Here is a 19,455-nt window from a genome sequence, read left to right as displayed (position 1 = left end):
TGCTTAAATGGAACCTCAAATTCTGGCATATTGATTTTATTTTCTTTTATTTCCAAATATTATACTTTCTAATGTCCCTTTTATTTATTCTTTGGCCACAGACTATTTAAAAGTGCTTTATTTAGTTTCCAAATACTTAGGGAGTTTTCAAAGATCTTTCTGGTATTGATTTATAATTTAATTTTGTTTCGGTCAGAGAACACATTTGCTACCACTTGAATCCTTTAAAATGTTGAGCATTGTTTTATGGTCCACAATATAGTCTATCTTGGTAAATGTTTCATGTGCACTTGAAAAGATTATATATTCTACTGTTGATGGAGTGTTCTACAAATGTCAGTTAGGTCAAATTAGTTGACAGTGCTGCTCAAGCCTACTATATTCCTGCTGATTTTTTTTTTTTTAATCAATTATTGGGAGAAGATCCTGAAACTAACTAATACTCTTTTCATTTTTTAAATATTTTTTCCTTTGTGTTTCATTTTGGAGGATTTCTATTGCTATGTTTTCAAATTTGCCAATCTTTTTGTTTTGCCAAATCTAATCTGCCATTATCCCATTCAGTGTATCGTTCATCTCAGACACAATGGTTTTCGACCCTGCAAATTCTATTGGAATCTTTTTATACCTTTCATGTTTCCACTTAACTTTTTAACATATTGAATACTGTCACAATGACTGTTTTGATATCTTTGCTAATTCTAACATCTATGTCTGTTGTGGTTTGTTTTTGAGTGTTTATACTCTTCATTATGTTTTGTGCATTTCTGCTTCTTATGACAGACATTGTGAAATTTTCCTTGTTAGGTGTGAAATACTTTCGTATTCTTGTAAATATCCATGTGCTTAGTTCTGGAAGGCAGTTAAGCTGCATGGAAAGAGTATGATCCTTTTGGATCTTGCTGTTATGATTCTCTAGGTGAGTCTAAAGCAGTGGTTAATTCAGGGCTAATTATTTCCTATTGCTGAGCTAAGACCTTCCTAAGTTTTCTCCCCATTACTATGTGAATTGTGTTCTTTTCCAGTCTTGCTGATGGGAGAAAAACATGATTCCTAGTCCTGTTGAGTAAATGGCACTATTTTAAGAGGGTTCTTTCCCTGGTCTCAGGTAATTCCTTCACATGCATGTGCTGTCAATACTCTCCTGAATAACCCAGGGAGACCCTCTGCAGACCTCTGAGGTTTACTCTCTGTGCAGTTATCCCTCTCTGGTATCCCACCCTGTCAGCTCTCACTGTCTTGGTCCTCCTGTTCTCTCAGCTCTGAGTCCTCAGCTCCAGGAGCTCATTGGGCTCCTCCTCCTCAATGCCCTCTTCTTGTACCATGGCCTGAGAGTACTCAGGACTATAAGCCGGAGCACTTGTCATGTTCATCTGTTTCCCTTCTCTAAAGATTACTGTATTTCATTTCCTAACGTCCAGTGTCTTAAAAGTTGTTATTCCATATATTTTATTTTTTTCTCTTTTGTTTATTACAGTTGTGAGGTAAATTCAACTACTTTACTCCATCTTGGGCAGTTCTAAAAGATGAGAACTGACCATCTTGTTTGAGATGCTTCTTTTCCTTCTTACAAAGGACTAAGAACTGGTCATATATACACCACATTCTTCATCACTAAATACATTTATAGTAATTGAACAGGATTTTGCATTGCACAAGCATGTTTGAAATTTATGGGCCTCCTATTTTCCACCAGGAACCCAGTGGCAAACTCTTCTTAGGATTTCTGGTCAAGATTGAGGTCCCTGATTAAACAACCAAACATGAAACTAGAAGTGCAGACCACAGCATGTATTTTGTATTCTTTGCACATCACCACCAAAAACACTTCTAGAGTTCTCAGCCATAGTGTGTTAGGAATTGTGAAGATTAATTAAATGAACATTTCTAACTTTTTGGAGTTTGTGATCCTTTTTGGAGTTGTGGAGTTGACTAACCATTACCTGTGATGTTACCATGATCTCTGTTTTTCAACTACAGCATTTCAGTTTCTTTAAAAAGGCCAACCAACACAGTTTGTTAAACATAAAGAAAAGCATGGCTGGGTGTGGTGGCTCATCCTGTAATCTCAACACTTTAGGAGGCTGAGATGGGAGGATCACTTGAGGCCAGGGGTTCAAAATCAGCCTGGGCAACATAGTGGACCCATCTCTACAGAAAGTTTAAAAAATTAGCCAGGCATGGTGGTGTGTGCCTGTAGTCTCAGCTACTCTTGAGAAGCTTAGGCAGGAGGATCACTTGAACCCAGGAGTTTGAGGCTGCACTGAGCTGTGATCACACCACTGCATTCCAGCCTGGGCAACAGAACAAAATCCTATCTCCAAAAAGAAAGAAAAAGAAAAAGATATTCATAATATTCTAGTAGATTCATAAATATTCTAGTAGAAGCAAAAGGGTTAACTTACGTTAGTGAAATATTTTTTTTCTGCAAGCCCATACCAGAAATATTACTGTTTTTCCAGTTTTTTCTTTATAAACAAGCAAAATCTCAATCCTTTTCTAAAATACCCCTCAGAACTATTTTCTAAAGAGGTATATTTCATCTACAAAATGTCTAAAAATAGGTCCCTTCCCAACTTAAAGGACTAGAATGAGAATCTCTGAGGCTAAATGTAGATGATGTATCTTGAAAACTCTAAAATTTAGTCAAACCCAAGGTGTGATTATTCTACTTGGAGAATAATTCATCTTACTTAGGGAGACAAGGTCTTCAAAAATATTTTCTTTCAAGATAATCTGGCAGAAGTGTGGATAAAATATACCCATAGCTCACAATGGTGCTGTGTATTTTCTGGAAATGTCAACCCAGCCAAATTCTCATCTTCAACTCTGTGAAAGAATTTCCTTAGAATGGCAGAGGAAGGGGAGCTGACCTACTTTCCTATGGGCAAGATTTGGAAGGAATTAGGGATTCAGCAGAATTTCCAGGGAAGCACCCCCAGAGAGTAGCCTGACTTTGGCCAATGACTCAAGCCACAACACCAAATGTGCTCCAGTAACGTTAGGGAGAAGCGGGGCTGGAAAGGAAACTTAGAGAAGGGAGGCTCTAACGGACTTGGGCCATCTGGACTGGGATGAGATATACTGTGAGGCCGCTATGCTGCCTTTCATGGCATTTGTGGGAAATCTCAAGATATACATGAATTATCCAGTGGCCTGCTTTGAAATTTGTTCAGGGGACAAAATGAACCATGTGTTCTTCATAGGCAAGCCACATGTACAATTGAGGCTACTTGATGTGTGAGGTTCTGTCCAGATGAACTGTAGCTAATATTTTCCAAGTTGATATTTTTTATGATTTCGCATGAGATTAGCAGTACTTTCTTTTGGCTTTTCTACTTTCTTAGTATTTAATCAAGCATTTAGTTTGCTTCGGGTCTTGTGCTCAGCTCTATGCTTGTCTTCTTTCATTTAATCTTCCTTGAAGCACTATGAGTGTAGAAAAACCACCATTTCCATTTTACAGATGAGCAAACCAAGCCTTGGAAAGGGTGAATGAGTTGGCTAAGAAAGGATGGCTGATAAGTGGTAGAGGCAGGATTTGAACCCAGCTTGGTCTAGCTCCTTCAGAAGAACTGGTCATTAGAGATGGGAGTCTAGCAGAAACATGAAGTGACTCATCAACCAGTTCGCTTAAGGCCCTGGGACCTGGTGTGAAAAATGTGCTTCTCAGTCAATGGCTGTTTCTTCTGGCTGAAGCCACCAGAGAATGTTTTCTTCCAAAAGTAAGCAACTACATATGAATTCAATGCAATTTGTAATTTTTCTCTTCTTAGGCATTGTAGAACAGTGATTATCAGCAGAATATTCAGAGTTTGAGTCCTACCTCTGTCATTTGTTAACTTTGTGACCCTGAGTTTTCTCCATGCCTCAGTTTCATTACCTTAAAAATATGTAATAATATACCACAACAAGGTTTTTGAGAAAATTAAAGTTTGCACCATGTTTTGCATATCTTAATTACTCCACAAATATAATTTTTAGAAAGAAACAAAGAAAAGTCTCAGGCATCTGAAAATCCTTCCCATGACAGTATATTATCCAAACCAGGACTTCTACTGAAAAAAGCAAAGTCAGCTGGTCTAATTTACACACACATGCACAGGTGTACAGATGCTCTCAAAAATGAGAACTCTCATTCTGTTGTGTTGACACATGCTTAACTTCAAGGAGTAGGTAATCATTCATACACCTCTCCACTTATCACTGCCAGCCCAGGCCCATCACCCCTCCTGTCTGGTAAAGTCACTGGTCAAGTTCTAAAGGCATGAGTTGGGGCAACAAAGGAGGCAGGCACAAATACGTATGTGTCTGATGGATATCATTGATTTTATGCCTAAGGGAAATATAGACATATTAAAAATTCTCTTGTTTTGCTGTTTGAAGTCCTTTTCCCTCATTTACCTGAATAAGTAGGGATGACTGCCTTAAAATAGATTTCATCCTTTTCTCCAAAGACTTATAATTCGTGTCTTTTGGGCCTAGATTTTTCTAGGTGGCATGTAGATGATAAGAGTGAGTCTTGTGGGTCATTTCCTACTCTGAAACAGTAGTCTGCAGAAAGGGACCAGCACACTGAGAAAAGGCGATGCATGCCTTAGGAGTCATTTACACCCAAATGACCTGGGATATGGCAGGTTGGTTTTAATGGAGTTATTTATTCTGTGCTCTGTGCCTCCGGATGAGTTTATAAGAAGGTTTTTTTTTAATTTAAATTTAAAAATAGAATTGTGCCACAAAAACTATGATTACATGATTTAGTGATTTAGTTTATACTCAAATTTGGCCATTGGGCATATCTCATTTGTAAATGCAGAAATGACCATCACCAGGCAACATGGCATACATTGTTAAAAGTCCGTGTTTGTGTGTTGATGGTCATGTTTTTGAATCCTGGCTCTGCCACTTACAATCTACCTGAATTTGTGTGAGGTTCTTAACCTTTACATCAGTGTCTTCATTTGTAAAAGGGAATAATGATAGATTTAATTTAATAAAAATTAAATAAAATCATGTCTATAAAGTGCTTATATGGTGGCTGGCCCATGGTTGCCCTCAATAAGCAGTAGCTTCTGTGATTACTATTATTCCTCATTCATTGTTCATCAATCAAGTGATACTGTGTATGCAATACTTTGAAAGGTGTCCTGCATGGAATGAATGTTGATCCCCCAAAGCATGCCACTTTTTTAAAAATTAAACTCAATATTTTCTGAATTGAAGTAGTCATTTTTTGCACACACAGAATATACCTGACAGATGACAAGCTTCTTGAAGACAAAGCTTATGTCTGAGACTTTCTTAATATCTCCCTAATTTCCCCAAAAAGTCCACTTCAGGGCTTAGTTCAGAACAGGAACCAAAGACATATTTGTTATATGAAAGAATGTCTGAATAGTTAAGGAAAAATCCATGCAAAAATCTAAGAGTCTTTTCATATAGTAAGCCCTCCATGAGGGCTGCCATCATCCAACTAACTTGCCATCAGCACTACAACCACAGCCATCACCATCACCATCACCACCACTCTCACTACCACTCCACCATCATATCTTCCTTCTATCACCAGTACCACCACCACCACCACACCACTGCCATCATTACTATTACTATCACCTCTTCACTATCACCATCATCACTACCACCATCACCACCACCCCACCTTCATACTTTTATCTCCATCGCCACCAATATTATCATCACCACCATCCCTACCACCCACCTCAACCACAACCATCAGCAACAGCAAACATCTTCACTACCGTCATCTTTACTACTACCATGACCAGCACCAATGCTATCGTCACCACCGCCTCCATCACCATCACCACCATCATCATCTACTTAATACTTCAAGTACCCAGTTTTTATTCCATTAGAAAGGGTCACATGACATAAAATGCCACCAACACTCTAGAACATTCATTAGTTGCAACAAATGATTGCACAAAACATACAGAAGCAATGTCAGTGTACGTCTGAATTCAGATAGTCCGCTTATTCTGAACCCTCAGTTTACATGCGTCTTGTTCACATGTGAAACTTTCATGGAAGACAACTGAAACTATAATGACAGTATTAATAACAAATTGCCAAGTAAAAGGAAGCATAGCCATCTCACTTGACAGCTTAAAATGAAGTAATGGGAGACTCAGTTTATTCCACAAAGAGCAACATGATGGTTAAGATTCCTTAACATTTTAAACATGTTATTATTTAATAACATTTAAAACATGTTATTAAAATCCAGACATTACTACAATTCTGCTGCTGATTTCTTATTTGAAAAGTGTACTGATAGGAAAGCAGAACATTCAGCTGATGTTCTTTGGATGACTCAGAAGCCAATACTGCTGCATTTTATTCCAGCGCAGATTTAAATTTAGCCCAAGTAAAAATATACATTCAAGTTTGATACATGACAGTAAAAATTAGAAGCAATCCAAGTGTTCAAAAAAAAGTAAATGGTCAAATACATGCATTCATTCCTCAAAAGGAATATTTTGAGAACATTTAAAAAATCAGTATGAAGCTTACAGTAATACAGAAAATGTTGTGACATAATATCGTATGAAAAGCAGGATATGCAATTAAATAAAACTGTAAACCTATATGCCTATGGAAAAACAAAAGAATGTATTATGCATTAAAAATAACTCAATTTGCTAAATTGTTTGATTTGAAACTCGGTATTTGAATTTTATATGGTATAATAGTACTTTTATCATTTGTAAAAAATATATAGTAGAATCTTGGACAGTTAATAAGGGAACAGTGGACAGGATGTAGCAGTAGAGAGCCTGTCTAGTGAGTCTGTCAGTTCCATAAACCTGGGGGCATGAGGTTTCTTCTAAAACACTTCCCTTAAGAGTGACTTGATAATTCATTGTTCTGAGGGGCTGTCCTGTGCATTGGAGAATGTTTAGCAATGACCTCTATTCACTAGATGCCAGTGGGGTCCTCCAATTTTGACAATAAAAAATGTCTCCAGACGTTGCAATATGTCCCCTTGTGTGGGGTAGGGTAGAGCTGCTCGCAGGTGAGTTTTTACCAGGTCATCACTAATACCCTTCCAGTTCTATTATCCTAGGAGTAATTCAAAGCAAAAAATACATATATATATTGGCTCTAAAACCAAAACAATTTATAAATCAGAATAAGAGTAAAGTTAGAAAAATTAAACAGAAAAACAAAACCTGTGTAAATTCCCTTAAGCAAAACTCCAGCCTAGCCTGAAGCAGCAAGTGTTGCTTCTCATTTCTTAATGAGCTCATTGAAAAGAACATCAGCTGAAGTTATCCTAAGGCCTGGGGCTGCTTAAAGCTAGGAGCAGGCCCTAGGCTGTGTTTGGGTTAGTATTTAAAATGCATTACAAATTATCCTATTTTTTAATTATGAAAGTAGATTAGTTGTATCTTAAGTACTGGTTAATACAGCATTTAAAAAACATTTCACAAGAAAACATCTGCAAGCATAATACAGCATCTTTGACGAAAGTGCTAGTTTACCAGTGGGTCAATAGTCGCAATTTAATTAGAATTAAACAACCCATTTTAAAGTTACATAACGTCGAAGAACAAAGTGCATTTTGTGGCAAGTAATTAGAAGGGACTGCATGTTGCAAGGGGTTTTTATATTGCAGATGTTATGTTCAAAAAGCTTGTTAGTATCTCTAGATAATGTCTACATATTTAGATCTTAAATGTGTTTTGTCAGATAGATGTTGGATGGATAGATGGATGGATGTTCTTGAATAAGATAAAATTATAATCTACTTCATGTGGAACTCTTTAGCAACACAAATTCTCATTTCTATTCTGTGATTCTAGATAACCAATTGTTTTCAGCTCCATTGAGAGCACAGATTAAATCTGGCACACCAAAATGTTCAAACGTGCAGTGACCCATAAACTTCTGCCTACATCAGAATCACCTGAGCTTCTTGTTAAACCCCAGATTGTGAGTCCTGCTCCCAGAATTTCTGATTCAGTAGTCCAGGACAAGTGCCGAGAATCTGTGTTTCTAATGAGTTCCCAGGTGATGCTGATGCTGCTTGTGTAGGAACAACACTTTGAGAACCATTGAAGTAGTTGATCTCAAGCTTGAGGGCATACAAATATTACCTACAGTGGTTATAAAGTTTGTAGCTTTCTCCTCCTCGTTCACACTCCTAAATATGAAACAGTAGTTATCAGGAGGGCTTAGGAATCTGTGCTTATAATGAGCTTCCAGGTAATTCTGATATGGGTTGTCCTTGGGCTGCTGTAAGTAAAAAGAGGGCCAGGAAAGGTGATAGAATTGAAGATGATTTCAATTCAAACCAGAGCAGATGGGGAGAAACAGAAAAAGAGGCATAGGTAAAAAGATAGTCAGTGATTGTGCTTCTTTTGAAAGAGGGCGATACACAACTCATTGCCAGCTCACAGGACTCTGGGTACTACAAATGTCTTAAATGGTTAAGATTCCTGACTTTTCCCAGCCTTTCAGTTCAAGGGCAGACAGATCAGCCATTAGCCAAAAGAATTAGATTATGAATGGGTAACAAACACAGCATATGGAGGTGCTTATGAAACTTACCAACCTTTTATTTGTGCCATACATCTGGAACTTATCAAAGCTCATTTCTGAGTGACTGAACAAAATATCTGAACTACAACTCACTCTACAGGACAGCACACTATACAGGAAGTTCTCAGCAATTTTTGGCAACTGGCTAAAGATGATTGAAAGAAAGAAAGAAAAGAATAGCACTAAGTTCCTAGAAAACACTTATGATCTGAGACTCACATTTATTTTAAAGGATTAAAAAATACACATTATACTTCTGTCTGAAACACTCAGTGTTGCCAGGCTATCCCAATCTGATGTAATCATCCCCAGAACTCTCAGCATACTTCAACTCACTGCAGGAGAAAATGGGTGCAGTAGGATTTACATTTTTTTCCCTGCTAGAGCTATGAACAATTATTTCTTCAGCCAAATGGGACCTTACACTAACTATACATATCTTGATTCTCCGAGAGCTGAAAAAAAACAATGAAAAGTCTTTCTTTTATACTGAACATCAGTCATTAACAATGGCTGCAGAGATGCCCTTCTTTCCTTCCTTCCTTTCATATCCAGTCATATCTGTCTTTCCTGAAAATGTTCATGCTTCTAAATTACTAGTCTTTGGAATGCTTCGCTCTAACAAAGCTATCACAAATGACAATTTGATACTCTAACCCTCTGCCAAAACACCTCTTCTTCTCTTTTTTCCCCTTTTAAAACCAAACCATAACAAATTCTTGTGCCTTGAAGGCTACTGTAATTTGCTATTCATTAAAATGAACACGCACAATTAATATCCATTAAAAGGTACAAATCTTTAATTTTCTTCTTTAGTCTGTGTCTACAAGAAAATAAAAAAAGTTTTAACTAAAAAAATACACATTTGAATGTCTTAATACCATGGTACTACATATATCTAGTTTTACTGCATCACTTCTTTTTTTGAGCTAAGGTGCCTATTTTTCAACTAATTATTGTCTTTTTTATCCTTAATTGTAGCTTGTACAAAGGTAAGTTTAGCTGTTTTAAAGATAAGGTTCAAATATTTATATTTTAGAAATAATTGTGGGGATGTAAGTGTTAAACCCAAGAAAAAAATTTTATCTGGGGAAGCTACTAAGAATGAATATTATAGTACAAAATTGGCCCCTTTTTTCTCTTGTACTTACCTATTCTAACTACCATATGATACTTTTGGAACAATGCTTAAAATGCTGACATTCTGCCAAATAAGCATTTTAGAAGATTCCGGATGCATAGGTGGAATGGCTGAATAGTCTCTTTGGAATTAAAAATAAATGTATTTTTAATTTATGTGGGTATAGAGTGGGTGTGTGTATTTATGGGGTACATAATATGTTTTGATACAGGCATGCAATGCATAATAATCACATCATGGAGAATGGGGTACCTCACTCTCATCATGGAATGATGAGAATCATCATTTATCTTTTGTATTACACAATTGAATTACACTCTTTTGGTTATTTTTAAATTTTTTTACATTATTGACTATAGTTACCCTGTCGTGCTATCAAATAGAAGTTCTTCCTCTTTCTTTCCTTTTTCTCTACCCATTAACCATTCCTACCTCCCGTCACACTTTTTAATGAAAGTACAGACATACTCCTTTGTATCTAATTTGTTTGAAATTATTACATTTTTACAAAAGTTATTGCTTTGCCATTAAAATGTATAGAGTAGGCATCAAGGGAGTTTATGCTCTATCATTTCTGGGTACCACAAAAATAAAACATACTTTCTCATATTATCACAAATTCTGGAACACTGGCCAGGCCAACTTTTAGGGAAAAGGAATTTTTTAATTCCATTTTAAAGGGAATTGCTTGAACCCGGGAGGCGGAGATTGCGGTAAGCCAAGATTATGCCATTGCACTCCAGCCTGAGCAACAAGAATGAAACTCCATCTCCCCCGCCAAAAAAAAAGTCATTTTAATCCCTCCTTTGCTCTGATGTTCACTGTACTGCTTCCTTCTACACCATACTAACCTTCTAAACTGTGGATTCTAGAGAAATCTTAAGCGTGGTGAGAATATCAGGGACATTTCTGAGAGGTTCCATCAGTGATCTCCCTAGCAGTGCCTGTCACCATTCAATTTCAATAAAAGTAGAAGTTGTATCTACCATAATGAACTTAAAAAAAAGTTGCTTTAGATACCAGCCTTAATTTATTTGATTTTCTACCAGTGTTAAAAGATGAGGATCCCAGCTATTTAAACATTTCCATCATGACTTTTCATTTTCTTACCAGAAGTGAGACTTGCAATTTCTGCAGATTTTTTATCTTTTTCATAATTGATCATTAATTTTTGTGGCTCAAACATTTGGCTTGGAAGGTAAACCAAATAGTCACTTCCATTGTCCTCTATCTTTACAAAAGAAGATTCTCTCCCAGAATTTAATTCTTGGCCAATGAAGTCATTCTCTCCTGAAAAATCTTCTTGTAGCTCAGTAGTAAATCTAGAAAAAAAAAAAAAAAAAAAAAAAAACTTTAGGTGAGTCCAGATAACTTTAGAGAAGGAGGCAAATAAAAAAATCCTAACATTTAACATAGTTATTTAATTACCTCCTTAAAAAACCAATTGGGTGGTGAAAATATAAATCCATTTCAATCAAATAATTCATTGAGATTCATTATACATATTATTTTTTAAAACTCTGATAAAATTTTCTACTTATTCTATTTTTTCTCACATCTGTCTAGAGGCTATTAAGTACTACTTTGGAATAACCAAGTTTGATTTGTGCAGAGTTTTATTGTTTGTTTTTTTTTTGAGACAGGGACTCACTCTTTTGAGACAGGGTCACCCAGGCTGGAGTGCAGCGGTGCAATCACAGCTCACTGCAGCCTCAACCTCTTGGGCTCTAGCAATCTTCCCACCTCAGCCTCCTGAGTAGCTGGGACCATAGATTCATGCCACCATGACCGGCTAATTTTTAATTTTTGTAGAGATTGGGTCATGCTGTGTTGCCCAGGCTAGTCTCGAACTCCTGGGCTCAAGTGATCCTCCCTCCTCAGCCTCCTAAACTGCTGAGATTACAGGTGTGAGCCACCATGTCCAGCATGTACAGAGTTTTAGATAAGTGAAAAGAAACTCACAAGCATTTGGAACAATCATATTATATCTCAGATTGATACCAATCACCATGGAAAATGCAGAAAAACTTAATCTACCAAGCACTGCTGTGAGAAAGTAAGATTATATAAAACATAACCCATATCAGTGTCTCTTAAAATAGTGTCTACATTTATAATCATAGCAGTTTAAGAGTTCTCTGTGATAATTTGAGAATTTTGTGTTTTTATTTGGTTGATGATGTAAAACATATTCAATAGACGTTTATTCTTGATTATGCAATTTTATGTAATTTCAATGTCCATGTTTGCATTTGTATTTGATACTAATGTTTGGCACCCAGTAATATGACTTTAACTGTTGAGAGTTAATGAGGAGAGGAAGCAAAGTCAGATGTAATATGTAAATAATACGTTCACACCAAGAGAAAATCAAATGATATCATGTGTGATGGCACACTGTGAATAATTTTGCAGTAGTGCAGGTGAAGATACGTGGTGGGGAATCATGTCATCATGTAACAGAGTAGGCAAGCTGCATGTCAATGTTCTTCTGCAGCATGCACCATATTTTATATATTTTACCAACATCTACCATTTTTTTGGTTTTTAAAAATTCCATTTTGACAAAGAAGAATCATTCATTGCATTAAGTTAGTGTTGAAAATTTTTGTCTCACTGAGTTTGTCTGGATTTGATATATTAACTTGTTTTGGTTTAACAGCTGCATAAGAACTATAAGTGTATAATATTTACAGCTAGATTTGTGTTTGTAAATGTTTAAATAACATTATATTTTGTCTGCTGTCCTATAGGATTGGTTTCCCTTGTAAACGACTTTATGATTTATTCAAGGTTGGGAAACACTGCTTCACATAAGATCAGTGCCACATTGTCCTTCAGAAGGTGTTGGCTGCTAGATGCTTCCCTGCATAATTACCAAGTAAATGAAATATGACATTAGAGGAACATGTGCTTGCATGAATTCTGGAGAACTCACCTTTCCATTTTGCTCCTGGGTGTATCAAAGAGACCTTATCTGTTCTGAGAAGCTCTTTTACTTAATTGCAATTTGAGAAGATGGGGTGATTGTGGGTCTAAACCTGGGTCTAAACAGGGTCTCAGGGATCTAAGCTCGATGAAGCATATAGAAAAGAAGAAAGCAACCAAGACGGGCCACTTTCACTCAGTTTCAGAGCAAAGATTCATTCAGATTAATTAGTTATATTTTTATTTAGGATACAATATCAAGGAACGTTATATACACTATTATACTGTGGAGTCTTTTATGCTAACTTTTGGAGATGAAACATGAATCATATGTAGCCTCAGACTTCAGCAAGACAAGACCCTGGGTAGACCCTAATAAGTGTCTCAGCAGTGCAAAAAAAAAAAGACTATGGGTTTTGATGGGGAGTAAACATTGGTTTCAAACACAAGATAGCTTCAATCTGGGTCGTGAAAGATGGCTAGGGTTTCACTGAAAGGAGCAAGAGTCCCAGGCAGTGTGAAATGGGATAATTCACACAAGGCAGGTAGGAGTTCAGTGTGACCAGAACTCATGGTTGGGAGAAATAAGAAGTGAGGTTGAGGTGGATCGAGGATAAATTGTGGGTTCTATTCTGGGGTAAATTTCAATACAGGAATTTCTGAAGAAACCATGAATTTAAAGGCAAAATTGTAATAAAGCTTATGATGTTATAAAAACATCAAATTGGAAATCATACCTGATGTGTAATTTCAGCTATGGAAAATGGAATGCATAAAAAGTCTACTTCAGTGACCTTGTTAGCATACTCAACCTAATAAAGTGTTATCAACCAGTAATACTCCTATCAGCCAATTAACAGTCACTTGTAAATATAAGAGCTTTCTAACTCACTGGAAACCATCATTTCAATCATTCTCTCCTTCTAAATTGATGAGACAACAGGCATCCTCAAGCATCGGTGGTGGGTACTGATTGAATCCCCCTATTGAGAGAACAAAGTTATAGTTAGATTTTAAAACTGGAAATGATGTTTCCTAGGTAAAGAGAATCCCAACAGGAATCCTCTTGAAGCAATTAATGTCACTAACATATTTCAGCAAAATTTGGCTGGGGTGAAAACAGAAAATAGCTGTTAGAAATAGCACTCAAAATTTGATTTCAGAGTGTTTTAGCAGCCAAAGGATTATCAGAATCATGGAAACAGACTTCCTCAAATTGTTCATCTAAGGGCTAGTTGTGATGCAGGGACACATGATTTTCACATGCTTAGGCTAACATAATCTAAGAGATACCCTATTCTGGTTCATCAAAGGTTTTTCACCCAGACTTATGCTAACAGATCAAACAAAGACAAGATAATGTTTCATTACATGATATTGATATCATTTCTGTGCTTCTGCACCCATTAACACTGATTCCTATGAGGAAAAGAATCACAGACAAGATTTTACCTTACTGGTCTAAATAACATGCCTATTTATCCCCTTCCTGATGTTGTTCTATACATTTTGGAATACTGAGAAGTATGTTACCCTGCCCCATTCAGGAAAATAAAAGATTTTAAAGAAGACCTTCAGCCATTGAATGATCCAAGGTTCTATGAAAATATCTCAGATAATGTCTGTAGTTTTATAATAATCACATTTTTGAATTCTAAGATGAGCATTCTTTTCCTTTTATTCTTTTTTTTTTTTTTTTTTTTTTTAGACGGAGTCTGGCTTTGTCGCCCAGGCTGGAGTGCAGTGGCGAGATCTCGGCTCACTGCAAGCTCCGCCTCCCGGGTTCGGGCCATTCTCCTGCCTCAGCCTCCTGAGTAGCTGGAACTACAGACGCCTGCCACCACGCCCGGCTAATTTTTTGTATTTTTAGTAGAGACGGGGTTTCACCGTGTTAGCCAGGATGGTCTCGATCGCCTGACCTCGTGATCCGCCGGCCTCGGCCTCCCAAAGTGCTAGGATTACAGGCGTGAGCCACCGTGCCCGGCCTTTTTCCTATTTCTTTAAAATGAAAATGCATCTCTCATAAATTGCATCTGACACTTACTGTTGGGTGGGCAGGTATTGTGATGCAGTGGTCATTGCCTGTGCATGTGGGAACAGCAAACATGCCAGCACCAAAACTTGTAGAATTGGGGACAGCTGTTTGAAAACATTCCCATAAATACCAGCAGAGGAGTCTTTTCACTCCTACAAACCAAGTGGTTGTGGGAAGGCAGTGAATTGGGTGTGTTTAACACTTCCCAGGTAAAAGTCAAAAGTAGGCTACCTCTACATAATTGCAAAGCCACTTAACAGCCCAGCATGACCAGCTTTGAGTTGTTTTATAGTCTTTTAAAATGTTGCATTATCATCAATCTTAATGGCACAAAGAACAATACTGCATAGAGAAAAATGGATACCAATGACTCTGAGCCAAGAAGTAGCTCAAAAGAGTCAAATTCTGAATAAGAAGTTGTTTTAGGAATGCTTTATCCTGCCTATTTCATAGATTTTCTTTTTATGCATGCACAGGAGTGATATATTTACCATACATCCAAAAGAACTCTTTCAATTGCTGTAAAATAAAATGCTTTAATAGGAAAGTTGGTATCAAAATTTAATTGGAAACTTTTTTTCCTTTACATTATACAATTGAGGGCATCTTAGATTTAAAGAAATAACAGTGTTCCCAAGAGGGCAACTATTGGATTCTTTAATTGAATATGAATCACAGGAGAAAGGTGGAGCTCTCCTTGCAATGAAAAGTGAACGCTCAAGACATTATCACTGTGGTGTTGTTGGGAAATCCTTTGAATAGCAAGGAAACTGGGATTGTACAGTGGTAGCATTGATTCCAGCCAAGTTTACTTCTAAAACTGTCAGATTTCCAGAAAGGAAAGGTTCAGCTCTGATTCTGTGGGATCTTATGGAGAAGGGTTTCTCAACCTCAGTGCTATTGCTATTGACATTTGGGGATGTATTATTCTTTGTTGTGGTGGGGGTCTGTCCTGTGAATTGTGGGATGTTTAGCAATATCCCTGGCCTCTATTTACTTGATACTAGTAGCATCCCCAAGTTGTGACCGCCAAATAATGCCTCCAGACATTTCCAAATGTCCCCTGGGGCAAATTGTGCCTTATTGAGAACAATTGCTCTAGAAAAGTGTTTTCCCAAACCATCTGTGGTAGAGGACAAGGTATTCTTATTTCTAGTTCTTTGCAGACTGATGCTTTTGGTCTAAATCCTGTTCAGTGAGACAGAGTCCACTGATCATGCAACTGTATGCCACAGCAATCAATGTCAAATTGCCTTAAAAGTTTCTAGATGTTTACTCTCAATCTGTGTATTTATTTCTTCACACATCAATTTGTAGCCTGGCACTCATCCAATAAGTAACCCTTTATAGTGCACTGGCCTAGAGCCATGCTATTCAAAATGTGATCCATGAACCAGCAGCATTGACATTACTGCGGTACCTGTTAGAAATGTAGAATCTCAGGCTTCACCCTAGACATCCTCAGTAGGAACATCCTGCATTTTAACAAGGTTACTAGGTGATGTGTTTGCCCAGGACTCTGCTATCTTCACATCCTCACACAGGTCTCCAGGGTGTACCAAAGTTGGAAATAAAACAGGTATAGCAAGTGAAACTTTTACTTGAATGTTCTTCTGGAAATCACCTAACTGCTGCTAGAACTTATTGAGCAAATGTGACTCATAAGACCTCTAGTCACTCTGTGGCTTTCTAGTGCTGAGAGTTTGGCTAACAGACACACTATGATAAAAACAGGCCTCAGGCCTTGCCATTTTGTGACCAGGATATAAACAGGGTATAACCAGCAAAGTATCCATTCCTGGCCCCATCTCACCATCTAATTCATAAATTATGTTTAGATTAGCTATAGACACAGAAACAGGTTTTTTAAAATATAGTATTTGTTAATATATACACAATAATATATTAACAAACACTAGCTTATTAAAACAAAGAAAACCAATGAAATAATAACTTACGCCTGACTGAGTATAAAAATGGCTTTAAGAACTTCAGAATATAATTCAGATCTGGTTTATGTATTCTCCCAAGCTGTATCAGGTGCTGATCAAGTGGGTAGCTGGCTAACTCCTCCATGTCATCCTTATGTGTAGGGCCCAGAGAAATCACAAATATGACATAGCCTTGACACTTAGCCCTCAAAGCCATCATTTTTACAAATTCTTTTCTCTCATAGTTTTCTCCAGGTGAGACCACAAAGATGACCTTGTGTTTTCTTAGATAGGGTGTTCCTGGAAAGAGATGTTCAGTGGTCCACAGTAGGGCATGACCAATTGTGGCTTCTCCATTTAGCTGTTGGAAGGAAGTCTGGATGTGATTCTTCTTTAGGAGTTGGTCGTTATAAGTGGTAAAATCAAACTCTGTTTTTACTGTACCCATCTTTCTCCTGGAACTTTCCCAAGGAGAATAGCTCAATAAGGCAATCCTATCACCAGAGTCTGAGATTAAAGGGTCTGAAGCAATGTTGAAGTTGTCAATCACTGAGCACACCAAGGCTTTCACAGCCTTAAACTCATCCTTTGCTATATTTCGAGAATTGTCTATGAGGAAGGCTACATCCATGTATGAATCTTCAGGTAAGAAAGCCTCTTGAATGCAAGCATTTGGAAAACATTTATCTGAAAACACACAGAGAGACACATCATTGGTTCAACACTGACCCAACAGGACACTTGTTTGAGATCTTCAAGTGATTCAGTGACTAATTACCAAGAATTATAATTTGATCAATACCTCTTTGATCTCACATAATTTAAATTAATGAGAAATTTTCAATGTCCCAATACTTCTCCAGGCACTAGCGGACAATAAGGGGAGGGCTTTGTTGAAAGCAGATGTAGGTAGCACATATACCTGCAGTGTACAAGTCATATCCAAACTCATTTAAAAAATATTTTTGATATTTTAGAGACTTCTGATATAAACTACCCAATCGTCCCCAAGAAATGCTACATTGGTTGGGATAATTTTCTAAACCAAATTTCACATTGTATGGAAACTCCAAACATTCCAGAGATTGAAACTATGACATATGGTATTGAAAAACTAGAAAACTGAAAATAGAACCTATGATTAAAAATAGAAATCTCTGGATAAAGCCATATTCAATAACTCATCTAGAAGGCATTTAAGCTCTTCAGCACAGTCAATTCTCTTCATTGGTCTTACCATAGCAAAGTGTACAGTGCCGAAGTCTTTCTAATGTTTGATTTTCCCCATTTGGAGGAACTGGAATCACCTGAAATGTTCCAGTGTTGTCAAACTGCATTGGAAAAGAAGTGAATGCATGTTTGCTCATTGTTTTTAGTCACTATTAGGAAACCACTGTGCAGTCACTTTAAGGATTAGTTTAAAAAACACCCAACTAATCACTATTACCTTGCATTATAGCTCCTTGTTCCATTCAGTGCATGTTCACACACACACACACACAAAATCCCCTGCTTATCCTAAACATAACACAAAAACTATGTATAGAACAAGTATCATCATCCCTAGATTATAATGAGAAAACTGCCATGAGATAACCTGACCAGATTCACTCACTGGGGCAAGTATTAAAATCTCTTATTTCCAAGCCTGCAATTCTGGACCAAATTTGTACACACTTCCGATTATGCACCAGCTGATTATACACCACATGCCAGCTTCTGAAGTTGGGCCCTGCATAAACTGTACATTCCCAAGCTTCCTTTGGCCTCTGTAGGTAGTGATCCCAACTATTTCCAGTCCACTCTATCTAGAAGAAGGCACATCTCTCAGTTGTCAAGGGGACCTTCTCAATCACAAATTCCACTTAAAAGTCTATTTCAAAAAGCAATTGACAGAATTTTATTCAAAATTCCTGGTGGTACACTCTCTGATTTCTTATTTCCTGATTACTTTTTAAAATACTTTAATACTCACTGTAATGGGCAATATACAGCACTCATTCATTCATTCAATGAGTCAATAACTCTTTATTGGGCATTTACTCTATGTGAGGCACCATGCAAAACAGATACTTTTATTATGAAAGAAATCTATCATTCCCAGGTAGTGAGGAAGCTCTCTCTCCATCAACAAAGATTTTTATGCTTTTTCTCTTTCTCCCTCAGCAAATTAAAGGGCTAGAAAAGCCAAACCCTCTGTTTTTCTGTAAAGTGCTGAGTCAACACTGGAAAATATTTATAATCATTCCAGCCATATGTTTAGAAACTGTTTACTACATTCCTACTATTTTTATTAAATTGGATGCTTTGGGTGTTATTTTGTATTTGACCTTGTTGGTCCCACATGTAAAGACTGGATGTTGACCTGGTAAACCAAGGAAGTTTATTCATAGGAGTAAACCCCATGCTCTTCATTCATTCATTCATTCATTCACTCATTCATTCAACAAATATTTATTGAATGTCTACAATGTTATAGGTGTAGTTTTATGTTCTGGGGATATGAAAGTAAATGAAACAGATAAAACCTCTATCTTGGCCAGGCACGGTGACTCACACCTGTAATCCCAGCACTTTGGGAGTCCAAGGCGGGTGGATCATGAGGTCAGGAGTTCAAGACCAGCCTGACCAACATAGTGAAACCCCGTCTCTACCAAACATACAAAAATTAGCTGGGCATGGTGGCACATGCCTGTAATACCAGCTACTCAGGAGGCTGAGGCAGAAGAATCGCTTGAACCAGGAAGCCGAGGTTACAGTGAGACAAGATCGTGCCACTGCACTCCAGCCTGGGTGACAGAGCGAGACTTTGTCTCACAAAACAAACAAAAACAAAAAAACCCTCTATCTTA

At 37.3% G+C, this 19,455-nt stretch overlaps 1 protein-coding gene across 1 annotated transcript in view; it reads right to left on the bottom strand.

Annotated features, from left to right (window-relative positions):
- Window positions 1-19,455, bottom strand: part of COL6A5 (collagen type VI alpha 5 chain) — a 93,596-nt gene that overhangs the window by 9,166 nt on the left and 64,975 nt on the right. The window contains 4 exon segments of the mRNA XM_023207395.1: window positions 10,820-11,031; window positions 13,530-13,620; window positions 16,631-17,290; window positions 17,841-17,934. Of these exon segments, the coding sequence (XP_023063163.1) occupies window positions 10,820-11,031; window positions 13,530-13,620; window positions 16,631-17,290; window positions 17,841-17,934 (1,057 nt within the window).

Source organism: Piliocolobus tephrosceles, chromosome 2 (genome assembly GCF_002776525.5).
Source record: "Piliocolobus tephrosceles isolate RC106 chromosome 2, ASM277652v3, whole genome shotgun sequence".
NCBI lineage: Eukaryota > Metazoa > Chordata > Mammalia > Primates > Cercopithecidae > Piliocolobus > Piliocolobus tephrosceles.
Note: the sequence above shows the minus strand (reverse complement) of the source record. Positions and strands in the feature narration are given on the sequence as shown.